Consider the following 25,775-nt stretch of genomic DNA (forward strand, 5'->3'; position numbering starts at 1 on the left):
GAACAGCAATTCTTAGGAAAGGGCAGAGAAAGTACACCAATTGATAGTCTAAACTAAACACAAGTTAACATGCATCCAAGTGAACAAATTCCATGCCAAGAACAAGACAATTGAGGAAGGGCTGCTGTCTTATACAGTAGTATATTTTCATACAGCACCAGCACCCCCTAGTGGATAGGAAATGGTATTAGTAAACACATGCTAAAGATTACTGGTTGACAGTTATGTAGGAGTAAGGTGACCAGACTGCTCATGCTCATTATCCAAGGATTTTGGTAACAAGCATTTCCACCATTATCAAATGCAATCCTATGTCTTGTGCCGTTTGAATGATTAGCGTTCTGCAATTCCTATCAAGCCCATTGTTCAAAAATGTACTTAATACAGTGGTACCTTGGGTTAAGTACTTAATTCGTTCCAGAGGTCCGTTCTTAACCTGAAACTGTTCTTAACCTGAAGCACCACTTTACCTAATGGGGCTTCCTGCTGCTGCTGCACCGCCGGAGCATGATTTCTGTTCTCATCCTGAAGCAAAGTTCTTAACCTGAAGCACTATTTCTGGGTTAGCGAAGTCTGTAACCTGAAGCGTATGTAACCCAAGGTACCACTGTATATGAACTACACACACACACACACACACACACACACACACACGAGTTCTGTTTGTGAAATGAAAACTAATCAGCATAAGCAATGTTGGCACTCGCTATTCTACAGTACAGATCCCCGTTCTTCTCTTAACACCCTAAACATATTTAAGGCCACTTCAATAGAATGTTACACAAAGACAAGACACCTTTTTTTTAAGCAAATCTTTTTATTACTGAAATACCCACCCATTACTTGTTTAAATCTGTACATGCATTTCTTCCATTTGGAAGAGGTTTCTAAAAACAAAAGGAGACATCCAGGAGGGGCTCAGCTTTCCTTCCGCTCGGCGCTGAATCCGAGAGAAGAACCATAGCATAAACAGCTTATCAATTGAAGCGGCTTGTCAATCGAAGCACAAGAGGTGAATATAAAACCTAGCTTTACAATCAATTCCAAAAAAAGAAAAAAGGAAAAGGGAAAAGGAAAGACCAGGCTGGAGGTGAGAAGAGCAAGAACAATCACTCCCAGGGAAATCCCTTTTGCAAGCTTTGTTTGCTTTTAAATGAGGAAGGGACTCTACATGGGGCAGGCAGATTCCTTGATGGTGCTCTTCCTGCACTTAACTCTACCCTCAAAGCAAAACAAATTATTAATAGCTTTTTCTTGGATTTGTCACCACCAGTCATTATTTAAGAACTAGGAGCAAATGTTTTCTGGGGTGCATGGAGATATGAGAGGCTCTTCTCAGCTTTGGGACTTGTACTTTAGACCACCTCAAGCCTGTTAAAAAATCTCCACGCAGGGCAATCGTTCATGCCTTCTTGTAGACTCTCCCCTCCACGAGTCTTCCTGTGTTGTGCTAGGACGCGCCCTGCTGGCCTGTGCATTCAAGGAGATTAAGGACTCTCAGCATATGGGGGGGGAAAAAGAGGAAATCCTTTGTCCAAATTTGAAAGTTTACATTAAGTGCCATCTTAGTGCTAAAATGGAAGCCTTCCATGCAACAGTCAGTGGGTGTCGTGTGGCTCAGGAGCAATCACTTAACCTGGATGAGACTACCACCTGCCCCTCTTTTTTCCACAGGCCTTACCGGAGTTTTGCTGTCCCCAAAGCAAGGGATTCCCCTCATGCATTGCCCTCCCTGCTCTCAGTCCTGGAGCAGAATCTAGCATGGCTGTTGGGTACAAAACATATTTCCCAGTGAAACACCGAGACAGAGGCTTCCTGCTGCAATGAGTCTCTGAATTAAAGATGGCACCCAAACAGAGATTTAGTTTAACAGGAAGGAGTCGCTACACAAGCAAAGGGTCAGAGCAAATGCTCCACCGCCACCACTGGTATGAAAAAGCCATCGATCCTAGATATTCTTTTACCACAACACATTATTACGCATCACCTCTAAAAAAAGTTGGCAACCAAAGAACATATTCCAGTGAGCCTGCACAGACTCACGTATGCTATAGGGTGTGGTCTCTAAAGTGCCTCCAAGCTAACCAGATTCAGAAAGGAAGAAGAGTGTGGCAGAGAAGAAAAGGTTTGTTTTGTTTTGTACAAAAATCAAATCTCCCAAGTCAACACCCCTGTAACTACTAGCTGGTGACATCATAAGCCTGGGCCTGGGCCACTCCTCCATCAGATTGAAGTCACTGAAGATGGTGCAGTAAGTGAAAAGGGAACATGTCTTGTGGTGGGGAGGGACTATAGCAGAACTATGCAAAACTATTCAAGAGACACAATTCAACAGATCTGAGGATGTGAGTTTAAGGAAGGCCAGGGTGTCAGTTAGAGAAAGGATTGTCCTTTCTACTGCATGTATTTCTTTAGGAGAGACCCCCAAACCACCAACAACAGCTAAAGCCCCCCAAAGTTCTTCCTAGTGGAAATTAATACACAAAGCAATGGTAGCAGACAGCTGCAAAAGAAAAAGGAGCATTTTACGCTTAGTCACAAGGGGTCAGAAGTGGATAAAAACAAAGAAGAGGCTGTCTAGCGTGCTGCTGGCAGTAAAGGTGCAGGGCATCACACGAGCGGAGGAAGACTTTAAATTGGCCAGCTTCGTAGAAAAACAGTCAAGAGACAGGAGGGGCTGCCCAAGCCCCCGATCCCTCAGAGAATTCATAGCCGCGGTGCAGCCTAATTGATCCATAGCAATGCTGGATGCCACAGGAGGAATGGTAAGTGATGAAGACAGTCTGGGTACGAGGAAGGAAATGCCCCGTTAGCTCCGGGACAGCTCTTGAAGCCAGCAGTCTCAGTACTTGGGCACTTTGGTGTAGTCTTCAGTGTGTATGTTCTTGCAGAGGCAGATCGAGAGAATCATCCCCAGGAGCTACAAAGAGTAAGCAAAAAATGAAGCTGGTCAAAGAGATGGTTGGTTCCAAGCACCCTAGGCCTGGAGGATCCCTGTGCTAATTCCCATTTCCCCGCCCTGTGAGGTAGGTTTGGCTGAGAGAGGCAGCTGCTGGCCAGAGGAGCTTCATGGCTGAGTGGGGATTTCAACCCTGGTCATCCACAGACCAGTCCAATACTGCACTCACTGTACCACACCGGACATTGTTTTATCTTTTGTTTCTTGCCTCGGCCCACTTTCAGGAGGAAAGACAAGCTATACATTTAACGAATAAGATAAAAATAATCGGTAGTCCCCCCCCTTCTTTATTCATTTAAAAAAACCACTTTTATTGTTAAGCTGAGCACTGCAATAAAGTGAAACTGGGAAAGAAAGCCTTTTAGCGTTGCAGGTTCAGTTCATGAGTAGCAGATGTCAGGCTTCAGGGAATCAGTTTCCTCCCCCATGGCAGTAGATAAGCAGAACAAAGGAAAAGGAGTCTTCTTACAGGTTAAAAACTTTAATAATCACAGCAAGAGAACACATCTACTAATAATGGCGGTGCTCCCAATTAAGGAGCCCACCCCCTTCTGTCCCTATTAATCTACATCACTTCTATGTCTCGTAATCTGAGCTTGCACCCTCTGTGCTTTCTGTTCTGCCACTTTCTGGGCTCTTCTCAACTTTGGGGAGGTTGGTGGAGGAATGCTGTCCAGAGACTGTGAATCTGTTAACCCTCTCTCTTCCCATGTTTCCTCTCCTAGCTGTTCCCCATCCAGTATTTCCCAGCTTCTGCCTTCTGAACTATGTCTCTCTGCAAACCACTGTTCCAAATCTACACTGTCCTCCTGCTCCTGGGAAGATTCAGGAGCAGGGGGAGGGGGAGCAGGAGGCTCCCACCATTCCTCCTCAGTGCAGCCCTCCTCAGCACGGTCCCTGACAGCATACTCCATTAATTAGGCAAGGCTAGATTTTTTTTTACATCTAACTGCAGTACTGGCTGTTTTGACAAGACCCCTGCATGAGAGAAAACAATGGCAGAGTAAGCAACGCAGTCTTAAAAGTGTTAACTTCCAGCAAGTGTTTTGGGTAAGAAATGACAAAGGAGTTGTCAGCACGAGACAACAGTCTCCTGCCACATTACAGTCCAGACTCTGCACACGCTTACGCTGCTCTGAGATGCTGAAGCATCTACAACTCAGAAGCCACCACAACTGCATAGCACTGTAATGATGGGGCCAGATGAGCAATGTTGGTGTGTGGAGCTCACACACCTTGTGTCCCTTGCTTCTAAGTACAAGATCCATCCGTCCAGGATGCATTCTATAAAACAGTGTGTGTGTGTGTGTGTGTGTGTGTGTCGGGGGGGGGGGGAATCTTACCTCAATGACAGCAACCCCTGCACAGACTCCGAGAATGATGCCAAGATTCTCCTGTAACCAATTCTGCACACCTTCCCGACAGCCCTGGGAGTAAACAAAAGGGTGAGAAAAATGACTTGCCAAGCATTCAATACCATGCAAAAGGATCTTCACTCCCCTTCCCCACTTATTAGCAAGGTGGGGTTAGGTCAATACAGAAAACAGCAATATCTTAGTATTGTGAAACAGCACAGCCTGCACCTTGTTGGCATCTTCCAGCTTACTATCTTTCTTTATGGTCAGGAAAACTCTCATACAGGGGTAGATACACTTTATTGGCCAAGGGCCACATTTGTTACTATATTCAGTTCCACCTTAACAGATATGTGGAGTTGTTGTATGTCACATGTCTGTTTACATTCCAGCAAAGCTTGCTGGGAACTTCCGTTGTGTGTACAGCTTTTGCTTATGCCGCTTGCTTGGACACGAAGGGGAGAAGACATGTTTTTCCCTTTGTCCTGGTGCTGAATAAAATGCCTGTAAATACGCTTTACACAGCCTCTATCTGCCCTTCTGTTGCGAAGAGTTTACTCTGCTGGCTTGTGTGCTCAGCTTCTGAAGGTTTCTGAAGCTTGAGTCACAGTTACATGCTGATTCAAGGACCGGAGATCGCCCGGCTGCTGGCCGGTGGGCTCGAGCTAGCTGGGGGCCTGCCAATTGCCCCATTTCCTTGGACAAATCCCAACAACATTCAACCTTGATAAATCCGCTGGGAGCCTCATGCCTGAGGTTGGACTGGCCAAACCTGGGTGTGACCACCCCGGACACCCGCATGAAAACATACAGAGGCACACACACACCCCTCCCTTCCTCAGCTGATCTGCATGGATCAGTTGGGGGAGAGGGACTGCTGCACGCTCTCCACTCAAATGATCAACCTGACAACAGGGGAGGCAGCAATTTGCAACTGCCTCTTCATCCAGGCACCTACTTAAAAAACTATTTCTTTTTTCCCCCTTTCCTTTCTGGTGCTGCCACCAAATTGGTCGGGTGTTGGATGGCCAGGAAAAACTGCTTGAGGTGGCAGATCAGGCCCCTAAACTGAGGCTTAGCTACACCTGCTCTAATACAACCTCCTGCAATGGGATTCCATTAAGTTAGACACACTCACCTGCTTTCTAACAGGCCAGTCCTCAACCGTTGTGGTGTTGGAAACAGTACCCAAAGAGCAGAAGCCTGTTTCTGAGAGGGAGTTAGTCGAGTCATTGCCGCAAGAGCAAGGGTAGGATGTCTGGTTTCCGTCCTGGAGGAAAGTGTTGTTTTTCCAATTTTCTGGTGCAGCCCAGCCACAGCAAGACAGCTGCCATTGAAGAAAGAAATCACTGTATCTTAAAAGTAGGGGAGGAATTCGATTCCGTCCACACGGAAGCCAAATCTATCAAATTGAAACTCTAAAACAATCTGAGAACCAAAACACAGCCACCTTCAAAATTCACACTGCATTTTGTTATGCGGTTCTCCAACCGAACAATGTTTACAGGAATGCATATAGGGGACAGGGCACATAATAAGGAATCTATTGGTAAAAATAACATATACGTAAATGTAGTATATTAGGAGAAACTGCTTGCAAAAATGTGTGCATTGGTCCAGAATGAAAGGAGAAAAGCACACTAAAATACTGAAGAATTTTCATGAGGATTATTAAAAAATATTGCAAATTGCTGCAGAAATTTAATTTAATGAATTTAAGATTGTAAAAATGAGAAACAGACACAAGCTGAATAAACCCATGTTGTCTTCTGCAGCCTCTCGCACATCAGTTCATAGAACATTGCAATCCCAGAATTAATTCTGCTCTCATGCCTCTGGATCCAACCCAGAGTTCTGAATTTTCAGAGTGCTAGTAATTTCAATAGAAGGCTCCATTCGTACATGCCGCCTCAAACCAGAATGCCAAGGGTTAAGACAGCAAGTCACCAGAAGATGGCGCTTGTCACCTACTCTCTCCTCACCACCAACAAATTAAACAAGCCCAGCTGAGGAGAAGGGGGAGGAAGATATTAAAAGCAAGCTACTATCAGACAGACAAATCTTAGTTCAGCTTTCCCCAACCCTCCAAATGTGTTGGACTGCAACTCCTCTCAGCCGTGGCCAGCATGCTTGGGGAAGGCTGTCTTAGCCCACAGCCTATTGGCGGGGTGGGGAACCTTTGGCCTTTAAAGGTCAGATTAGTCTCAAGATAAAGTCCATCTGTCCCAAATATTTGATTGGAGGTCTTGATTCAGCCAGATTTATTGTGGGGCAGCAGCAGCAGCAAGAGAAAGACATTTCTGGTGCAACCAATGGTTTGCCCGAACAAGGAAACAAATCCTAGTATCCTAGGGGAAAAGAAAGCCCAGGGAGCAAATCCTATTCACAATGGCCAAGCCATGATTTGTTGCCTATGTCTATGTCTGAGCTGGGACTTAAATCTGCAGAGCCAAATGGGGTTCTGAATGTTTAGTTGCAGTGGAGGGTGTGTGGGGTGTGTGTGTGTGTATATGTGTGTGTGTGTGCGCGCGCGCGCGCAACATGGAAAACAGTTGCGCTGTTTGTTATTATGACTATGTGCATGAAGTTTCAGAGCCAGTATATTACTGAGTACCTAGATTTAACAAAAGAGAGCCACAAGTTCAAAAACTTTTGCTCAGTTTTTCATATTCTTGCTCCATTCTTTGTATAAGACACTGAAGGCTCACTCGTAGCTCAATGAGCATGGAAGCACTTGCCCAGAACACACACATGAGAGTGAAGGCTGTAGGGTGAGCAGAAAGGAGGCAACCTCTATGTGAACCTAGCCGTTTGTTCCAATGCAATGCTTATATAAAGCCTTAAGAACTTTAGCCTACTGACCTGTCTGCCACAATGCTCAAAGCCAGGCTGGCACAACTTGTGACCTACCAGGTCTGCCAACTGCAGCTCACTAACCAAGTAGGATAACCCAAACGCATCCTGTTTTTCTTTTTTGCTGTTTCCCACCAGCCACGCATTGCGTTCTGCCTGCCAGGGCCTGAAAGCACACAGAGAGGTACCAAACATCTGGCAGATCTTACAATGCATGGCTGGCGAGCCAATTTCAGCCTGGCAAGTCCCGAGTCGTGCAAGCCTGATGTATGCAAAGCGTTTGCCAAGAAACACACACACACACACACACCAGATGGAAGTCAGAAGGGTTTTGGCCTTCTTGTCCCCAAAGCAAGAGGTTTAGCTATTTATATAATATTTGAAAAGAGTTTCAAGATTCCTGAAAGGATTTGCTTTAAAACAACACACACACACACACACACACACACACACACACACTTGTACCTCCACTGCATCTAGAAATATTCCTTGGAATTAAATCACATACCAGGAAAGTTCTGTCTTCAGCAACACACACACACACGCACGCGCTTCACATGTGTGTCACTTAATATTGATCTGGGGACAACACACGCCAGTCAGCTGGAGGCGTAGGACCACCACTGAGCTGAGAGGGGGCGCAGATTGCTGCCATCGTTTGCAAACCCAAGGTGGCTCAAAGTGAGTCATTATGAGTATGCAAACCATGACCGTCACACGTTCAATAGTCATAGCTTCATGCAATCACAGGTTTCTGGGGCTGGAAGCTCAGTGGCATGTGGTCCAAAGCAAAGCCAAAGCTTGCTTGTTCATTGTGTGAGGCAACACTTGATTTGTTGAACAAACCACAGTTAAAATCAGGGCTTTTTTTCCAGCTTAAACTCACTGGAACTCAGTTCCGGCACCTCTCAGGTGGGTGCCATTGCCATTATAAGAGAACAGGAGAGGCATTCATGGTGGGTGCCTGCACCTCTTTTTCTAGAAAAATAGCACTGGTTAAAATAAACCATGGTTTCGTGTTCCATGCAAACACCTCTCTCTCCCTCACCCCCCCCCCAAGCCCATGTAAAATAACTCCTGAGTGAAGTGGCTCTTGCTTGTGCCTTTCCATAAGCTCATAGCAGTAAAGAAAGGTGAGCAAATAAGAGTGTAATGAGGCTACTGCCTCCAGTACTTTGATCAAGCTATAATAATGTTGCATCTGCCCGTTCTCAGGTGGCCACCCTTTTGCACATCCCCCAGAGGGGCCACGCAGAGAATATGGTAGGGAGTGTGCCCCTATGGTAGGGAATGAACCCCAAAGGGCTCCCTCCTCCAACTTATATCTGTTTGCTGCCTTCAAACAGCACTGTTTATGAATTAATTTGTGTCCAAATCCCTAGTATCTCTGCAGAGAGTGCCAATAACAGCTCCCTCACAGCACTGAATATTAGCCAGCCTTTCCCCCTTGTCTGATCAACTCTTGCATGACCACTCACCTGCAACTGGACATAGTCCCACGCATTCTCAAGGGTCCTATTCTTGTCGTCATAGGGATTGTAATTCTGAATGAGGTTGCCAGCAATCATATCCAGTTCTTTCCTGAGCTGATGAATAAAAAAAAAAAAGAGGGGGGGTTAAGTATTGATCACTCACTCTTTGTCCAACAGATTTCAAAAAGTCATTTAGCCCATGTTGAACACATGCAGGTTACCATACAGTATGAAAGGTAAAGGTAAAGGATCCCTGGACAGTTACGTCCAGTCAAAGGCAACTATGGGGTTGTGGCGCTTATCTTGCTTCAGGCTGAGAGAGCCGGCATTTGTCCACAGACAGCTTTCTGGTTCACATGGCCAGCATGACTAAACAGCTTATGGCGCAACGGGACACTGTGATGGAAGCCAGAGTGCACAGAAATGCTGTTTACCTTCCTGCCACAGAGGTACCCCCGTGGTACCTCGAAAGCACTGGTGTGCTTTCGAACTTCTAGGTTGGCAGGAGCTGGGGCAGAGCAACGGGAGCTCACCCAGTCGCACAGATTTGAACCGCCAACCTTCTGATCGGCAAGCCCAAGAGGCTCAATGGTTTAGACCACAGCGTCACCCATGTCCCTCATACAGTATTAGGTTCAGCTAAAAGGCACAACCAATTTATAAAGCTGCAACCTTTCTAAACATGTAGTGAACACACACACACACACACACACACACACACACACACACACAGTCCAGAGCTTCATAAGAAGCAAGGATGTATGGTTTATGGATGGCCTGGCTAAGTCCCTAGATCATCTCCTCTTCAGACAAATCATCATTTTCTGAAGGGTGGGCACCATACTGGGTCAAGCAACTACAAACATCCTCCCCCTCCCCACTCCTGCTTCCTGAGGGAAGGCTCTGTAGAGAGAGGCTTCCTTTCCTGAGGGAAGGCTCTGTAGAGAGAGTGGTCAGTTGGCTGCCTCAGCTTGAAAACATCTTGAACACCTTCCGCTCAACTCTCATTTTTTGCACTCCACCTCTCACCCCCTCCCCACTCCCGGGGCTCCCCACCCTTGGTTCATGCCATAAGAATCATAGCTACAGGAGACCAGTTCAAGTCAGGATCCTCCCAGAGGATGTTAACTCAAAATTACCGTATTAGTGGTGGGAATGTGAGGAGAGTCAGCCATTCTGAAGCTGGGTTTTTTCAACGAGAGCAGCTATTTAACAGTATTTGCCTCCATAGCCCTTCTTTCTTTAGAGAACAATGTCAATTTTCCTGCAACTTAAGAAAACCTAATGCTTATGTTACTATTGTCAGCCAAACTGGCAATAGCCCAATACAAGAAATCATCAAAACTTCCTATGTGGGAGGCATGATTTACTAATATATGGGACATTGCTTTATCTGAACGCCTGGTCTGGAGCAAAGCCAAATGAGACAGTTTTGACGCACACTGGTACCCATATTTTTATTATATAAATAGGGAGAGTCATAGAAGTACTGCTCCCATGACTCACTCCTCATTGCGGTTGGGCTATATGAATTCATCTTAAAAATGTGGTCATATGTAACTGTATCTCTTTATTTTGTTTTTACATTGAATATGCTCTGTGTATGGTTTTGTTGTTGTTTGTATGGTTATGTGCAAGTTTGTACATATTTCTGTAAGTCAATAAAAATAGATAGATGATGATGGTAGATGAATGACAGATAGATAGACAGATGGATAGATAGATATAGATGATCAATAGATGTGTATTAGTGAACCTCCAGATTTGCAAATGAAGCAAATTTCCTCTGATGGCAATGCAACTGGGTCACAGGTTTCTTCCCCCCCAGATCTGATTACTGTGCCTGTCTAGGCCAGTAAAGCGGGAGATCTCTCTGACTGCAGCTTACACCAGTTCATGAGCTCACTTTAGTGGGATGGCCCAGTTACTGCGCTAAACCACACTGCCAGCCTGTCCCTGTCAAGCTATTTTTAAATAAAGCTCCTCTTCCGAATTCTGCAAGCACAAAATACCCAGCACTCGACTGTACAAGCTCGAGAGTGTCACGCTGGGGACAAAGCTGGCACTTGAAGCATTTGTAATGGGCTTTCAGAACTAGGTCAAATTTCCACAGGGCAGCCAGTCAAATAGATCTCCATATGGCAGCCCCGCTCAGCCCCAATGAAGCTCGCACTCTCCTCAGACATACAACCGAGCAAGGCTGTTCTCGGTGGTGGCTGCATACAGACTGCCTCCGAGCAAAGCCGCTCTGAAGGAGGCTGCATCTGTTCATATATTCCTCCTGGCCATGCAGTCAGATGGAAGAGAATCATACAATCACTCCCAGCTGACGTCTGGCCCTCTGTTACTCAGTTTACATGGCCAAGCTCTCTGCCTCTCGCCCCAGCTCCTCCCAGGGAGGAAAGGAGGGATGAGCAGCAAAGCAACTTGACCTGGTTCCTGCCGCTAATGCAATTGGTCCTGGTTGCCTTTGTCCTAAGTCATAGATGGCACAAAGGCAAGGAGCCTGTCCCTCCCCTCTGCTGTGTTAAAAAGAGAAGACCACTTTTACATGCTACAGACTCAAAATGTGGAAAACCGAAAAGGTCCGAGTTTCAAGATTGTCAGTGGCAAGTGATGCTTTCCCACCCAAATGATGTGGGCATGATGCACTGTACCCTTTGCCTAGGTGTGGGCTCACCAGACCTTAGCCCCAGAACCAGTTTTTAGTGTCATGTGTGAATGAAATTAGAAATGCATGGATTAGTCCAATGTCTATGTATGTGTACTGTGCCTTTTCCTTGTCATGCAACTACAGTCTGTAGCTCCCAACCCCCTCTCCATTCCTGGTTAAGTAGATGACATGACTTCCAAATGCATTCAGCCTTTTCCTCTCCAAAAAAGAACAGGCCACATAGGAATTCAATGTCTTCCCTGCAATTCCCCCAAATAACACAGTAATACACACACACACACACACCAAGAATATCTTTTGCACTAGTTGCTTCTGTGTGTGATACAGTATAAAACATTTATTTTTTAAAAAAGAAAATAACATTCACCTCTTGTTAAAAATAGCCTGGATATTAAATCAGATTATTAGCATGTTGAGCCCACACTTAATCTGTTAAAAAAATGAATCCACAGCCACCTAACAAAACACAAGGATGTTCCACCTGAACAGTGGCTTGGTGTGTTGCATCACTGAGCTTCATGTCCACAGGTTCCCCTCTTCCCTCCATTTGCATATTTGCAATTTCCCCTGCGAAGAGATGTCACAGCAAGAAATGTGCATGACATCTCAGGGTTTTGTGTGTGTCTCCCTCAGCAGGATACTATTCAGAGGATAGCTTTGAAAGAGTGAAGGGCCACAAGTGTGGATCTGTGTGGGATGTGGAGCAAAGAAATGAGACACGAGGGAACAGAAACCAAAAAGGGGAGGAAAGCATAAACCTAATTCCGAGAGCAGAGCGGGAACACCTGACTGGTCCAATGGCACAAAGAACACAGTCATGCTAATGGTGTATATTCTAACCCTAAAAAAGGGTACCTGCTTGTCACAGGAGGGTGATCTTGGTCAAGAATATACAGGAAGGGACAGCAACCGAGAACAAGCCCTTCCTTCTAGTACAGAGTATCTACAGGGTACTGCCAACAGCTGGAGGTTTTGGAAGAAGAAGTTAGCCAGCTTTTCTTTGGCCCGTTTGTGTCACTGAATCATTGGGGAGGACTCCTGAGGCACGAGCCCAGCAAGTGTCAAGTAGGTGAAGCACAAGCTCACATCCCGAGCTATGTATGGTACAGGCGTCTGGGTTACTGTCTGGCAGCCCCAGTTATGAGATCAGACAGGAACAATGAAATGTTTCACAATTTCCCCTTGATGAGAGTTTGCATACATACCATGGAAAAGCAAGAGAGGTCAAAAGTTTCCATTTAATACTACCTCACTGACTACAAGTCAAATTCCAGAAACAGAGGCTCTTCCAACCCCAGTTTCTGCCTGAGTGGGCTCCCAATAATTTCCATATAGTGCACATTAAATGCAGACATGCATTTTAATATCATGCCTTGCTTGGCCCAAAGTAAATGAGAATTGATGGGAAAGTATCTTTGAGAAGAGGCAAGGCAAAGGAAGGGCTGATCGAAGACATTTTGCTACCTGAGGCAAAGATGGCACCCTGTCCCCATTCATTGACAGAAGCCAGTTGTATGGACAGAGAGTCACACTTCAACATAGGCGGTGAGACAGCATCCTCCAATGCACCTGAGGACAGTGGGCCAACATAAGATGTGCAGACCATGTGGTACACCCAGTTCTGTCCTTCTTGCCCCTATAATCTGCCTCAGTCAGTCTAATGGGGTAGCCAACATGGCGTCCTCAGACACTGCTGTACCCCAACTCCTATCTTCCCTGGCCATGGCTCATGTTTGCTGGAGCTAATAGGAACTGAAGTCCAACATCATCTGGACTGAAAGTGAGATCATGAGAGCATCCTTGCTGGATGAGACAAAAGGCCCATGTTGTTCAACCTTCTCACATCATGCTGTGACTAACCAGATGCCTATGAGAAGCCTGGAAGAAGGACCCAAGTGCAACAGGAATTCCTGACAGGAGCAGCGTGTACTGGGTAGGCCTGGTTTACTTCCAGATAACCTGCTTATTGAGCCCATAAGACCTTGCTTCAAGCAATTATCCTCCCCAACACTTGCCAGGGCATTTTCTTGCCACTTTCCTTCCGGGAAAAAGTCTGAGGAGAGAAAGAGCGCTTGTTGCACAAGAGCTCCAAATCCACTTTCAACTGCAAAACCTGAATTTGCTGTTATTCAACTGAATCCCACCTGCAAAATTGCACTGGTAGTTTCACGGCCCCAGGACACATATGAAAGCTAAAATTTAACCAAAGGAAAGTTCTCCTTTGCACAAAACGAAACACTCAGCTATGCAACATTGTGACTCAGACCACTGGATGAGAGAGGGGGAAAACGGCGGCCTGCCGGCTTTGCCTCCTGGCAGCCAGATTCTAGCTGGAAGTAGGCCCACCTTTATCAAACAACATGAGGGGAGAGGAGACTGGCGTGCCAGACTCTTCCTGCCAAGAAGAGTTCTGTGATGTTTCCAAAGATGCCTCCCCACTATTATGAAGCAGAAGAAAAATGAGGCTTCAGGACCAACCTCTGTTGCTAGAGCAACCCTGCAGCAACTTCTCCACATAGAGGCCTCCATCTTTATAATGTGGAGGAAAATATGACAAGCCAAACCCAAAACATCTACAGCATCAAAGGGAGAAAAATATCTCAGAAAACCAGACTTTGAGGGAACAAAAAAACACTCAGTCAAAGACTGGTAGCAGCAGAAGAGTTCTGGAGAAAAATTTGCTGGAGCTTCATGGAATAACATGCCTTAAGAAGGAAGGAGGTGGCTATTGCAATCTTTATACATTATACCTAGCCAGGGGTCTTTTTCTTTGGCATCAGGGAAAATGTCTCTTGCAGACTTTTTCTCTTAGCGCAACAGCAACCTCAGCTAAAGTGAAAGAGGTTGCAGGAGACGAGATCCTGAATATTGTTGTTGAGCTAGTTATGCAGTTTTAACTGGCTATTTTACAATGTAAAACAGCCAGTTAAAAGCACAGAACAGGTTCAACCACTGCAGGAGATCATAAAAAGGTCACAGAAGAGACATTTTAAAAAATTCCATACAAACAGAAAAGGCTTTACTCCATCTGGTTTGACACTAACTGTAGGAAAAGGCTCAAGCATGTCAATCTGGCAATTATGTAAAGCCAAATCTTACATAATTTTTACCACCCTGCTTCAGACCCACACTATACAAAGGAAATGTCCCAGTTCTCATACCAAGGATGGCAAAGAGCCCACTTTCTCTTTCACACACACACCACAACCCAGAAAAGTTCTAGTCCACATGCTGCATTCATATAATCAGTATTGGCCTATTCTGCATTGGTTCCAAAGCTAAAACAGTGCTGGTCCTTTTGGCAAACTATATACTAGAATTACATCTTTGTCTCAAAATACAGCTCACAAATAAACACAGCTGCAGGTGTGAAGTGGCAGCCTACCCACATGCCAGAATGAAATAAATAATGCCATGTCTGGGCAACCCGACCCTTTCAGAATTTTATTACAGTTATTTATTAATTTTTTACCATTAAAAACACAAAATAGAGAAGAATTTAGTTTTTGAAGGGCACCAGTGGTAGCTCTAGGACACTAAAATAGCAATGAAACAAGGAGTGGGGTGTGCTGTGCATGACAGCTGGCAAATAAGGACTGTTCCAGGTTTATAGACACAGTTGGAACACATGCACCTAAGAGGAAGCACTCAAGCGGGGAAGTGGTTAGAGTAACTTTCTCCCAGCTGCTATTTCGTTTTTAACTAGGCTATGGACCAGGAACTTGTGGCCCTCCAGATGTTGCTGGATTAGACCTCTCATAAACTCTAACCATTGGCCACGCTGTCTGGAGCGGATGGGAGTTTGCATTCAATCACCAGCACAGGATCAGAGCTCCTCTACCCCCAAATTAAATCATGACAGTTTTATTTACATTGGTTCTCACCCAGATTCTAAAAAATGTGCTACCACCTCTGAGGCAGGAGGCTACTACTGAGCACCAAGTCTGCATGGCATGATGTGTCAACAGGGAATAAGGGCGTAGAATTTCCCAGCCTTCTAAAAAAATCCCCCAAAGCAGACTGCACCCCAGTTTTAGGAGTTGCCCTTTGAGCAATTAATTTATTATCTAGACACTTCACTAACCAATTTCTGTTAACAGCGAAAAGCAAATTCAACACAAACCATCCTATACCCCTGAAATATGCAGTAAATGCTATGGGTTGTATCCAGTGCTGACTTGCACACTCTCCCCCAGTTCCCCAGATCTGCCCCTGGGGAAGAAGAAAGGTGAAGTCCATGGTGCTAGCAGAAGTCCACTAGTGAAGCATTTTATTCAGCCTTCTGTGTTCATTCGGCATAAACCATCTGCTTTTGTACATAGAATCATAGAATTGCAGAGGACCATCCAGTCCAACCCAATGCAGGAATATTAAGCTGTTCCATACGGGGATGAAACCTGCAATTTTGGCGTTATCAGCACTATGCTCTAACCAACTGAGCTATCCAGGCGTATGTTTTGTTTAGCTCGACCTCATGATATTGTATGTGTGGGAACACAACAATCAAGAGAAATATTTTGAAAGGACCTCAGGGGCATTTGCCCAAGGACTAGCTCTTAAATCTACAAGAGCTAGATTTAAGAATTTTCCCAGAGAGGGATGGCAAATCTAAGTTCTGCATCAGAAACCAGGAGCATATGGTGAAAGCACAGGGTACAAAAGCACAGTTTCCATGGAAGAAAGCAGGTGGGAGAGGAAAGGAGTCACTTACTCTATCCCGCTGGAGGTAGATGAGCACGCCAGCAGCTATTTGGGCTATGAGGATCAGCAACAGGCAGGTGAAGTACTGAAAAAAAGAAATAGCACAACATCACTTGGTGTTTGGCATGGCCATTACTATAGACAGCAACCTCAGGAAAAGCTCTTCAGGGGACAGCCTATGGAACAGAGTCAGGCGTAAGAAGAATGAGTTTTTGAGATAGCCTGTTTTCTTTTTAGGAGTGCATACAGTTATTTCCCATGCAACACAGCCAATAAAAACATTTTTCCCCATTTTTGCCTACTCTTCAAGTGCAATAAGCTCATAAATTGGCTCCTTCCAGGTGTTCCAACAAGAACTTGGCCCAGATGTACACAGGGTAGTTGCCCAAATTGGAAGCAGTTCAAGAGTCTCCCCCTACCGGCCTGGTACTCATTGTCACATAGCTCAAAAGCTTCGCCCAATATATGGGAGTATCACTTTTCACGATGCAAAAAAGAAAGACAGTTCAGCTGCCAGGCTGAGTACTGCATACAAAGGACAACAGATGTCGAGACAACTTTTGGGGCTCACAGCATCCCAGAAGATTCAGAAAGGTCTCATGTAACACTTGGATTTCATGATACATATGAGAATCAAAAATAAATGTTAGAATTCAACAATACACTATTACAGAAACTTCATTTGTCTAAGCCCTTTTCTGGGGGCTCTCCCGTCCCCCACTTCCAGAGCCAACTGAGAAGCATGGGAGGGGGGGAAGAATCACAGTAGGAGGAAAGCCCCACTGCACAGCGAAAGTCCTTGCACAGAGCTTCCAATGACAAGGCTTCTTGGGTTAATCCCACCCATAATTTTCCTCACCTACAGGGGAGAAAAGCTCCCATAATGGCAAGTGCAAACTGAAACCTGGGGTGATGCATAATATTTATACACACATATGTATACACACAAATTATTTCACATTCATGCATCTCTCTCTCTCTCTCTCTCTCTCTCACACACACACACACACACCCACACACCATATTCAAAAACCTGGTCACACCTATTTTTTACCTATTAGCAACCCAATATCATTCCATCTTCATATGTCCTTATTTAGATTAATTATAGGTTACTGATTTATTTTTAAAAGAAACCACCACCTTATCCAACAAAATAGCAACATGATAATCAAATGAAGGAGCTAGCAATCACTATTCCTTGTCTGAAAAGGACTTTGCATGGACATCAAAGAAACATAACAGGCATCAGGTGTGCTTTCCCTGGGAAAGGGACAGGACAGGACAGCCAAAGAGACTAAAGTTGCCACCGGCTTAACTTTGGAGGCCCTTCTCTAGATGCCTCAGTTTTCTGTGAAGCCAGGAATGTCTCGCTTAGAATTCCGAAGTACTGTACTTCTCTATCAACTGTAGTCGATATTCCTGCATGCCTTGGTCTCTATTTCAACTGCAGCCCTCAGGCAGTACCAGCAAGTCACTTAAAGTAGCATTTATCTCTTTTCACTCACCAGACCCAAGAGACAGCGGATCTCATTGACTGCTCCAATGCAGCCCAGGAACCCCATCAACATGGTCACGGCACCGACTCCAATGAGAATGTATGCCCCAATCTTCAGTGATGACGATGAGGTCTCTGTGGAAACCAGAAGAGAAAAGGACACCAAGTGAAGGAGGATTCTTTTAACATTGGTTAGCTCCAGAAAAACAAGACTGCTCAGAGCCACATGCGCTTCAGAGAGCTAAGAACTTCAGGCCTAGATAATCAAAGGCCATGTGAAGGTTGCTTGTGGTGGAGGGATCCACAAATAGGCAGTCAGAGAAGTGAAGTGGGGCGATGAAGGAGAGAAGGCTGCATAATAGGAATTGATGACTAGGCAAGCAAGAGGAGCACAAAAGAAGACTTTATCCTGTCTCCGTTCACTCTACTCCCAGAGTCTAGTTAGCTGCTCCCAAAAGGTTCCTCTGAGACAACTGCTAAGTTGCAAGGTAGAATTGGCCTTTGAAGGATGCACATCTTCTAATATGCAGCCATCAAACCCCAGTTATCCCCCTCTAACCCAGTTCAGCAAACACCCTTAAAAAGGTAAGGAAAGGGAACTGTTTCCTTGCCAAACAGTAGTGCTGGTGGCGTTAATATTAGCTTACTGGGTGGGGTGTGAGAGAGTTTGCATGTTGCATCTTACTGTGGGATCACAAGACACTTCCACTGATGGTTATGCAAAACTTCTCACATGGGGCAGTGGCAACTAACTTATATGATGGACCCAACCTGGCTGCCTTTCCAAATGTACAGGGCAGGGGTTGTCAATGGTGTGCCCTTCAGATGTTTCCGGGCTCCAATTCCAATCAGCCCCAGTCAGCATGGACACTGGCCAGGGATGCTGGAAGCCGTAGTCCAAAAAACATCTAGAGGGCTCCACCTTGGTGAACGCTGGTATAGATAAGCACTGAGACAAAGCCTTGGAAAAAGAGACTGTAGCAGAAAGGCACAGCCTGGGCTCAGTCCACAGCCTGCAGCACGTCTTGGATTTTGGAGGAAAGCTCCTCAAACCTTGTTGGCAAAAGGCTCACAGTTTATATTCCCTCTTGCGCCATCTTTTTCCTCGTTTCTGGGAAAAAAGCCAGATAAGCACAAGGGGGGGGGAGGCCTCTCTGGCAATGGATTGGAATGCCCTGCTGTGTAAAGTTCCTTCCCAGACTTTGTTAAGGTTACCAAAGCAAAAAAAAAAAAAAAAACAAAGGGGGGGGAGAGAAATGAGAAAAGGGAGGGGAAAGGGATTCATCTGGGATCTCAAGGAAGGAAGCAGAAAAAATACTGCCTACATGCAGTGAGATTACAAGCAAGAAAGGAACAGGGCTGGGGCAGGAAAGGCGCCCATATACAGAATACTTCAAGTCCTTGGCAAGCAAGACCAGTCCATAGGCTCAGTGTGGGCAAAACTCCTTTTGAGCTGCTCAGTTCATACAGCTATTAGTTTTGGTTCTAGACCACAGGGAGAAAACTAGGTCACAAGGCAAAGCCTTGACTGCTTCTGCAGTCTAAAAATGGCTGCAAGCATTTGTTTTAAAAGGGGGGGACGGGACTTGGTTTAAAACACACTTCTCAGCATAGCCCTTTCTTGTTATTTCTCCCTTGTGAGTAACACTGTAGCACTGACCCAGATAAAGAACATGGAAAGTGGAAATAGCATGCACAACTACACAGGGAGTTTTTTTTTTAAGGAAATGCATTAGCTTGGCAGTTCCCCTTTACCAAATCTGTCCCTCAGACTTTTGCTGAGGTGAACCAAAGTTACCAAGCCTTGGAGAACTTTAAGGCTAATGTTTTCTGTCTGACCTGACATAGCCTTCCAAGAAAGAAAAGGATGATTAGCAATAGAAAGCTCTTCTAAATCTAGCAGGAAGCCACCTTTGCTTTGGACTATGATCTGAAGGGGGGCTGCTGTTCAGATGGGCTTCCCTTTACAATTTAGTAAGCACAACATGGTGTTCTCTCTTGACAGATAAACACCCAAGGAACAAATGCAAAGATAAGAAAAGCAGTCTTACGTAAAACTGAAATGAAGCTATTCTTGTCAACCAAAATCCATATTCCAAAGCCCAGGATCACAGCACCCAAGATCTGGAAAACAAGTTTTGGTTACTGAAAACAGATTGTACAAAAGGTGTTTTTCTTATGCTACTTTTACACTAGAAGAGTCTTCAAAAGCACCTTATGCAATAGCACAAGTTCCCTCTAGTACAAACCTATTTTTCTGAAAGGGTCACATTGATGCTTCTAGGAGCAAAGTACAAAGATAAAATCCATCCCAGCTGGCCCTAGTATTTAAGCTAACAAGTTTTACCCACTTCTGTTTTTCTGGGTATTTCCGCCTATCCATTACTGAAATATTATCTACCTCCAACTTACAGTAGTTTCCTGCTAGATATAAGTAATTCAGGAGCCTTCAGCTATGTGAAGCTGTCAATCAAACTAAAGCAGTGGTGGGGAATCTGTGGCTCTCCAGATGTTGATGGGCTCATCATCTGTCACCACTGGTCATGCTGGCTGGGGCTGGTAGGAATTGGAGTCCAACATCTGGGTAGCCAGGTCCCCCACCATCAAACAGCAGTTCTTTTAAGTCCCCCATTTCTAAACAGTGTTAAGAGTCCTGCCAGCACACAGCAGATTCGCTCATAGCATATATGTTAGGCATGAGTTGTCTAGAACAAAGAATGGTCTACTTAAAACAAAGCACCAAGCATCTTTGCTACAGTTAATTTAGAACAAAAAGCAAGTTATATAGCCTGGTTTGTTTGTTTTTATTTTGCTTTGTGATAAGTCAAGCAAAGTGGAAAGACAAAAGAGCTAAACTAAGCAGTCTTCAAAACACCGCTTCAATGGTTTTTATTTATTTCATAAAATTCATAAAAGCTATCTAAAAAAGGATGGCTCGAAAGCTAGCAACCTGGACATCATTCCCACTGAAGTGGTTAACCTGCCTAAGGTTTATTGCTTCAAACTGACTGTGGGGTCTGACAAGATTGAATGTTTTTCCATACCAAAAAGTAAACTACAATCACTCCGCAAAGAGAGCTAAATGTCAAGGAGAAGGCTAGGCTAAAACACAGTTGGAGAGGAGCACTCAATCAGGCCTCCACATGAAGTATGAAGCAGTAGGTCGACTTGCCAGAGACAGCTGCTTTTAAAAAGGCAGAATAGTTGGAAGGTAGCTTGAAAAGGGCTAGAAAAGGCCACAACTTTATTGATTACAGCAATGAAAAGGTATTGGCTTAGGCATTGGATCGCAAAACAAGTGGGTTTATTCACCAGGGGTTCATCACCTGTTGATGCTAATCCAACTATAGGCTCACCCCTGATGTCACCGCGGGTCGTGCCATGGCCTCCCGCCAAGCAGGCTTCGGACGGAATACACGACCGCCAGATTCCTTTACCGGAATACCCCTATAAATTGAAGGCATAGGCGATGGCCACACCTAGCACTTCGACACACCACAACACATTATTCCAATGCCTAACCTACCCACCAATACCACCAGAAAGTTGTGACGATTGCTACGAGGTAGGCGAAAAAACCAAAAAGCCTAATGCCAAATGGAAAAACTCCTACCAGGCCCCCCGGGCAACCGGGGCGACCAACCTAAGGTCCATAGCAAGGCCAAAGACCTAAGCCCTAACTCAAAGGGAGTGGAGGGTGGGTGACTCGCACAGGACGACGAAGAGAAATGAGGCCGGGGAGAGGCTGGCACTGCAGCATAAAGGCTGCTGGACACGCCCCCCATGGCACCTGGTTGGGCGGCCACCGGGGGGGGCGTGAGTGCCAGCCAGGTGAGCTGGAGGCAGGGGGCAACGCCCCCTGCTAGGAGCGGTGTTCGGGCTCCCGCCCACAACCACTCCCCTCTCTTTCAGGGAGGAGAGTCTTTGCCAGAGACAGCTGCTTTTAAAAAGGCAGAATAGTTGGAAGGTAGCTTGCCATACCACTCCGGTTAAGGTGTATTATAACATCTATTTCTGCTGCTAACATGCCACCAAGACCCCTGTTAGCATGCCTGTAGCGAAGAGCACAATAAGACCAGTGTGTCTTGGCATAAGCAGAAAGAATACAAGGAAACAGCTGAATAAGGGCTTGTATCAGACCTTTTTCTTTTTTTTACATCTGATCACACTTTAATAAAGAAACAGGAAGCCTGTTCTGCTGTGCATCCTCCTGTGATAAACACGCAGGCTAAAAATTTGCCTACAAACCAGAATTAAGTGAAGCCATGAGTCGTGCAACAGTCATATGGCAGCAAAACCTAAGGCACAGAGCCATCAGTTGGCAAGCGAGCTGCAAACACGTCGCAGTCCAACAGTGTTCCGTCAGTGGGAGCCAACTGGCAGCCCTCATCCTCGGATGAGAATGGGACAATAATCCCAGGGGCATAATGCAGATTTGATCTAGCAAATCACAAAGTCAACCCAGGGCAAGGAGGATAGGTCTCTGCAGACCCCTCTGCCAAGGCTGAATTCAAATGGTCAGGGCAGGGACTTGCCTTTCCCCAAGTTCTACAACAAGGAGTAGGAAACCTCAGGCAAATGCACCCCTTCAAGACCCTCTATTTGGCCCTCGAGACTCTTATTTATTGTCTTTATAGCCCACCTTTATAGCCCACCTCTTCAAGGCTAGATTGAGAGACAGTGACTGGCCCAAGGTCACTCAGTTGCATGGCCAAGTAAGGATTTGAAAGCTGGTCTCCCAGATCCTAGTCCCAAACTCTAGCCACTACACCACACTGGCTGGCTTGCCAGGCTATATTCCCACTCTGCTATCTCCAGACCACATCTTTTACCAGCCCTGCTTTTGCCCTGGCTGGAAGTACTTTTGCCTGGCTGGAATACATCTTGCCTGCCTGGGTGGAGGACAGAGAGGGGTGGCTGGAGAAACGAGTCAGCAGTACAGAGATAAAATTTACGTTGGTTGCTCTTCTCGGGTTGGACTCTGGCCCTGTGAAACATTGGCATGTGGGTCCCAGAAGGTTACCCAGAAGGAAATACGGAGTGGAAAAGGTCCCCCGCCCCCCTGCTCTGCAACTAGAACGTCCAGATATTTTTATTACACAATGAAACTTTCACAAACAGGACTTTTGTGTGTTACAGGTTGCTTTCCACCTGGTCAGCAGTAAAGGAAAACAAGCACATGCCAAACACTTTATACTTAACAATTAAGTGAGACTTCCATGGCACACTTGAATATAAATAGCTCCTATAGTAAACATTGAAGAACAAAATAATCTAACAGTACACAGCATGCAGACCTATTTGCTGGCTAGAGGCCAGTAATTCAAAACCTCCTCCAGAACTTTAGAGTGTTTTGAGAATAATCTGGTACACAGGATGTTTATTATACACGCTTATGTGAAACAGACTGTATTCTGTCAGGGCCTCGCTATCAGTCATGAAAGGATCATTAACATTGTCAGCAGAAATACGGGATTTTCTTCCACTGCCTCCATGTTGTTGCTACAAAATACAGAAAGCCAGACAAACTGGAAAAGTGATGGTTCCATTCAAAGAACTGCCAATATAGTTCACCTGCCTCCAAGGGAGCTGTGGAGAAGATGAGATCTCTGTGAAGTTAGCTCACAGTGACAAGGTGGCATTGGCAAAATGGGCTCCCCTTGCTATAGTAAACACAGGGAGAAGCCTAGGGATAAAACCAACCTGCTCATACTTAAAATTTAGTTCTCTTTGCCAATAAGACATTGCAGCAGCACTCTTGCTTTCCCTCCTGTATTAGCTTAGCTCTGGCAAGTGAATTATGACCACCAGGTAGCAGCTGTTTACATAGTGAATAGTTTTCTGTGGAACAGATCTCCATGCAGTGCAAGCTCCTCCTAGGAAAAAACTTATTCCAAAGGGAGAGCTTGTGCCAGCACTGGTAAAAACAGAAAGCTTATTAGGGAACCATGTGGGCATCCTATTACAAAAACCACCAAGTTTTATACATGTGAGAATAGCCTAACCTTGTTTGGCCTGCCATTTATGCACAGGTTGAACTTTAGGTTCCCAAAGGTTCAGATGCCATGGAACTGCAGAAAAAGCAGCTCTTTCCCCTGAGGCAAAAGGTAGTGGAAACAAAGGAGGGTTAGAGGAGTCTTGAAGAACAGATGCTTCCTGTCACCTGTGGCCTTGCCAGAGGAAGCCCAGAAAAGTCTACTGGGAGAGAATTCCAACCATCTACCCCTCTGAGCATCATTTGCTTCAGCCAGCCGCCTCCCTCGAGAGACTTTCCACTTCTTTCTGTGCAAAATGTGGGAAAATACTTTGCCGCTCAGATCTGGATTTATTCAAGCCAAGCAGCTTGGATCTGCCTCCTGTCAGCTCAGAGCCATCTCATCAGGGCTCCAAGAACATAACTTGGCTTTACAGGCTGCAGAGCGGGAAGAGGAGGGGGATGTGGAAAGCCTGGAATCGGAGGAAGAGTGAAAATATCCACTTTGCTGAAGTGCTGTGGCAACAGGGAGGCGAGCAGGGTTACTGCAGGGCAAAGCTTTTCCGCAGCCCATTGTAGATGCATAGATTCGCCGCCGCCACCACTCAGATTAAGTTCCCTTTAGTGCCTCTCACCCTTTGTCTTCTTCCCTGAAAAAGTTGCTATAGAGACAGTTAACCTGCACTCTTGACAGGGCCAGATCAAGTCACCTGAAGTCTCAAATCAAGGCTAATTCCCAAGTATGTTTGCTGCACATCGACACACGTCAAAAACACTGCAAAGCATGGCACAAATCTATTTATCTGCATAGTTCTATTATCATGAGATGCGTGTATCGCCTGCTCTCTCCAAAGGAGCACAGTTTAATGGGGACAATTATTGCATAGTGCAATCATTCTTCCCATTCACCCTCTTCAACTACATTCAGGGAAGAAGCTGCAATTCAGATGAGGTCTGGCCACTGCCAACCTTCATATCCCGCCTGGATGGTATTCCACCAAGGAACGCCATGCATGGGACTCCCCCTCCCCCTCTCCCATGCACACCCCACACCCAAATCTACTTCAGAGGGTTGTGGGAACCCCCAAAAGAAACATAAAAGTCATGCGGGGTGAGGAGGGGAAGCCTTGCTTTGCAAGTGGAATGCATTCTGCTTGCACAAGGAACTGCTTTGAATGCAACCGCTTGTTTCCCCAGGAAGACACTGGGAATGAAACATGGTATACATCGTTTTCCCCACCCCGCCCCCTTTGCTAGTGGATGCCAATGAAGCACAGAAGGAAGGGGGAAATGAGAAACTCTATTTAGCACCACCAAAATAGTTTAATGGATTGCACACAGACCAGGCAGTGGCCCAGAAACCCCAGAAACTTGCGGCAACATAGCTTCAAATACCTTAGTATTCGTACTGGAATGTCTTCCATCCCTGGGAGCCAACCAACATCCCACCTCAAACACCAGCTGCAAGTACTCCAGTAATGCTAGAAGAATTCAAGTGCCCAAGCATGCAGATAAAGCCACTTCCTTTCCCCTGCTTGTATCCCATTTCAGAAAGGGCAGAAACAGTCTTTAACATCAAGGGGTCAATAATTAAAAATACTCTCTGAGCCAACAGAAATAGAACTGTAAAGCTGGAAGGGACCACGAAGGTTATCCACTTCAACTCCATGCAATGCAGGAATCTTTTTGCCCAAGGTGGGGCTTGAACCCATGACCCTGAGATTAAGAGTCTCATACTCTACCAACTGAGCCATCATTTCCGACAGTCAAAAATGGATAGAACACTGTCTCTTGTAGACAATATGAAGTGATGCTGCTATGGAATAACAGACAGCATATTGCACCCTGTAGTTCTAGCTCTGCTATCCAATTCACCCCCATTCAGTCCCCCAACAAATTCTGAAGATGAAGCCGGACTAGTATTCAATGAGTTCTGCATCTTTAACTGTGTGTTTAAAGACTTAGCCCCACCTCACTGTAGAACTAGATCTTAAAAGAGTCTTCCTCTGCATGCTAAAACCATCCACGACCTTTGGTCCCTGGCAGCCTTAACTGGAAAGCCGATTGCTCGGAGATGGAAACGAAGCATACAGCTGGGGGGTGGGAGCTAGCGGAGAGAGCAAATTGAAAACCAGTTCCAGATGTGCCATCTGGGCAAGCCTTCCTGCTTGCAGTTTCTACATGGCACATGGTGAAAGAGTGGCAGAGGGAGGGGAACTCTGATTCACAACTGTTTGAGAAAGCAAGAACCTTAGTGATGATTTAAACACAACCTGGGCATGAGGGACA

At 45.6% G+C, this 25,775-nt stretch overlaps 1 protein-coding gene and 1 long non-coding RNA gene across 3 annotated transcripts in view; one reads left to right on the top strand and one right to left on the bottom strand.

Annotated features, from left to right (window-relative positions):
• LOC309535004 overlaps positions 1 to 25,775 on the top strand; it is a 654,277-nt gene that overhangs the window by 78,538 nt on the left and 549,964 nt on the right. The gene's annotated exons all lie outside the window — the stretch shown is intronic.
• Positions 798 to 25,775, bottom strand: part of CD82 (CD82 molecule) — a 71,880-nt gene continuing 46,902 nt past the window's right edge. For both annotated transcript variants that reach the window (XM_082226497.1, XM_082226498.1), the window contains 7 exons: positions 19,564 to 19,636; positions 17,523 to 17,647; positions 16,025 to 16,099; positions 8,646 to 8,753; positions 5,453 to 5,641; positions 4,303 to 4,386; positions 798 to 2,920 (listed from right to left, as the gene is read on the bottom strand). In XM_082226497.1, the coding sequence (XP_082082623.1) occupies positions 2,843 to 2,920; positions 4,303 to 4,386; positions 5,453 to 5,641; positions 8,646 to 8,753; positions 16,025 to 16,099; positions 17,523 to 17,647; positions 19,564 to 19,636 (732 nt within the window). In that variant the 3' untranslated portion in view covers positions 798 to 2,842. The remainder of the gene's footprint in view (positions 2,921 to 4,302; positions 4,387 to 5,452; positions 5,642 to 8,645; positions 8,754 to 16,024; positions 16,100 to 17,522; positions 17,648 to 19,563; positions 19,637 to 25,775) is intronic.

Source organism: Podarcis vaucheri (assembly GCF_965113315.1).
Source record: "Podarcis vaucheri genome assembly, chromosome: 1".
Lineage (NCBI taxonomy): Eukaryota > Metazoa > Chordata > Lepidosauria > Squamata > Lacertidae > Podarcis > Podarcis vaucheri.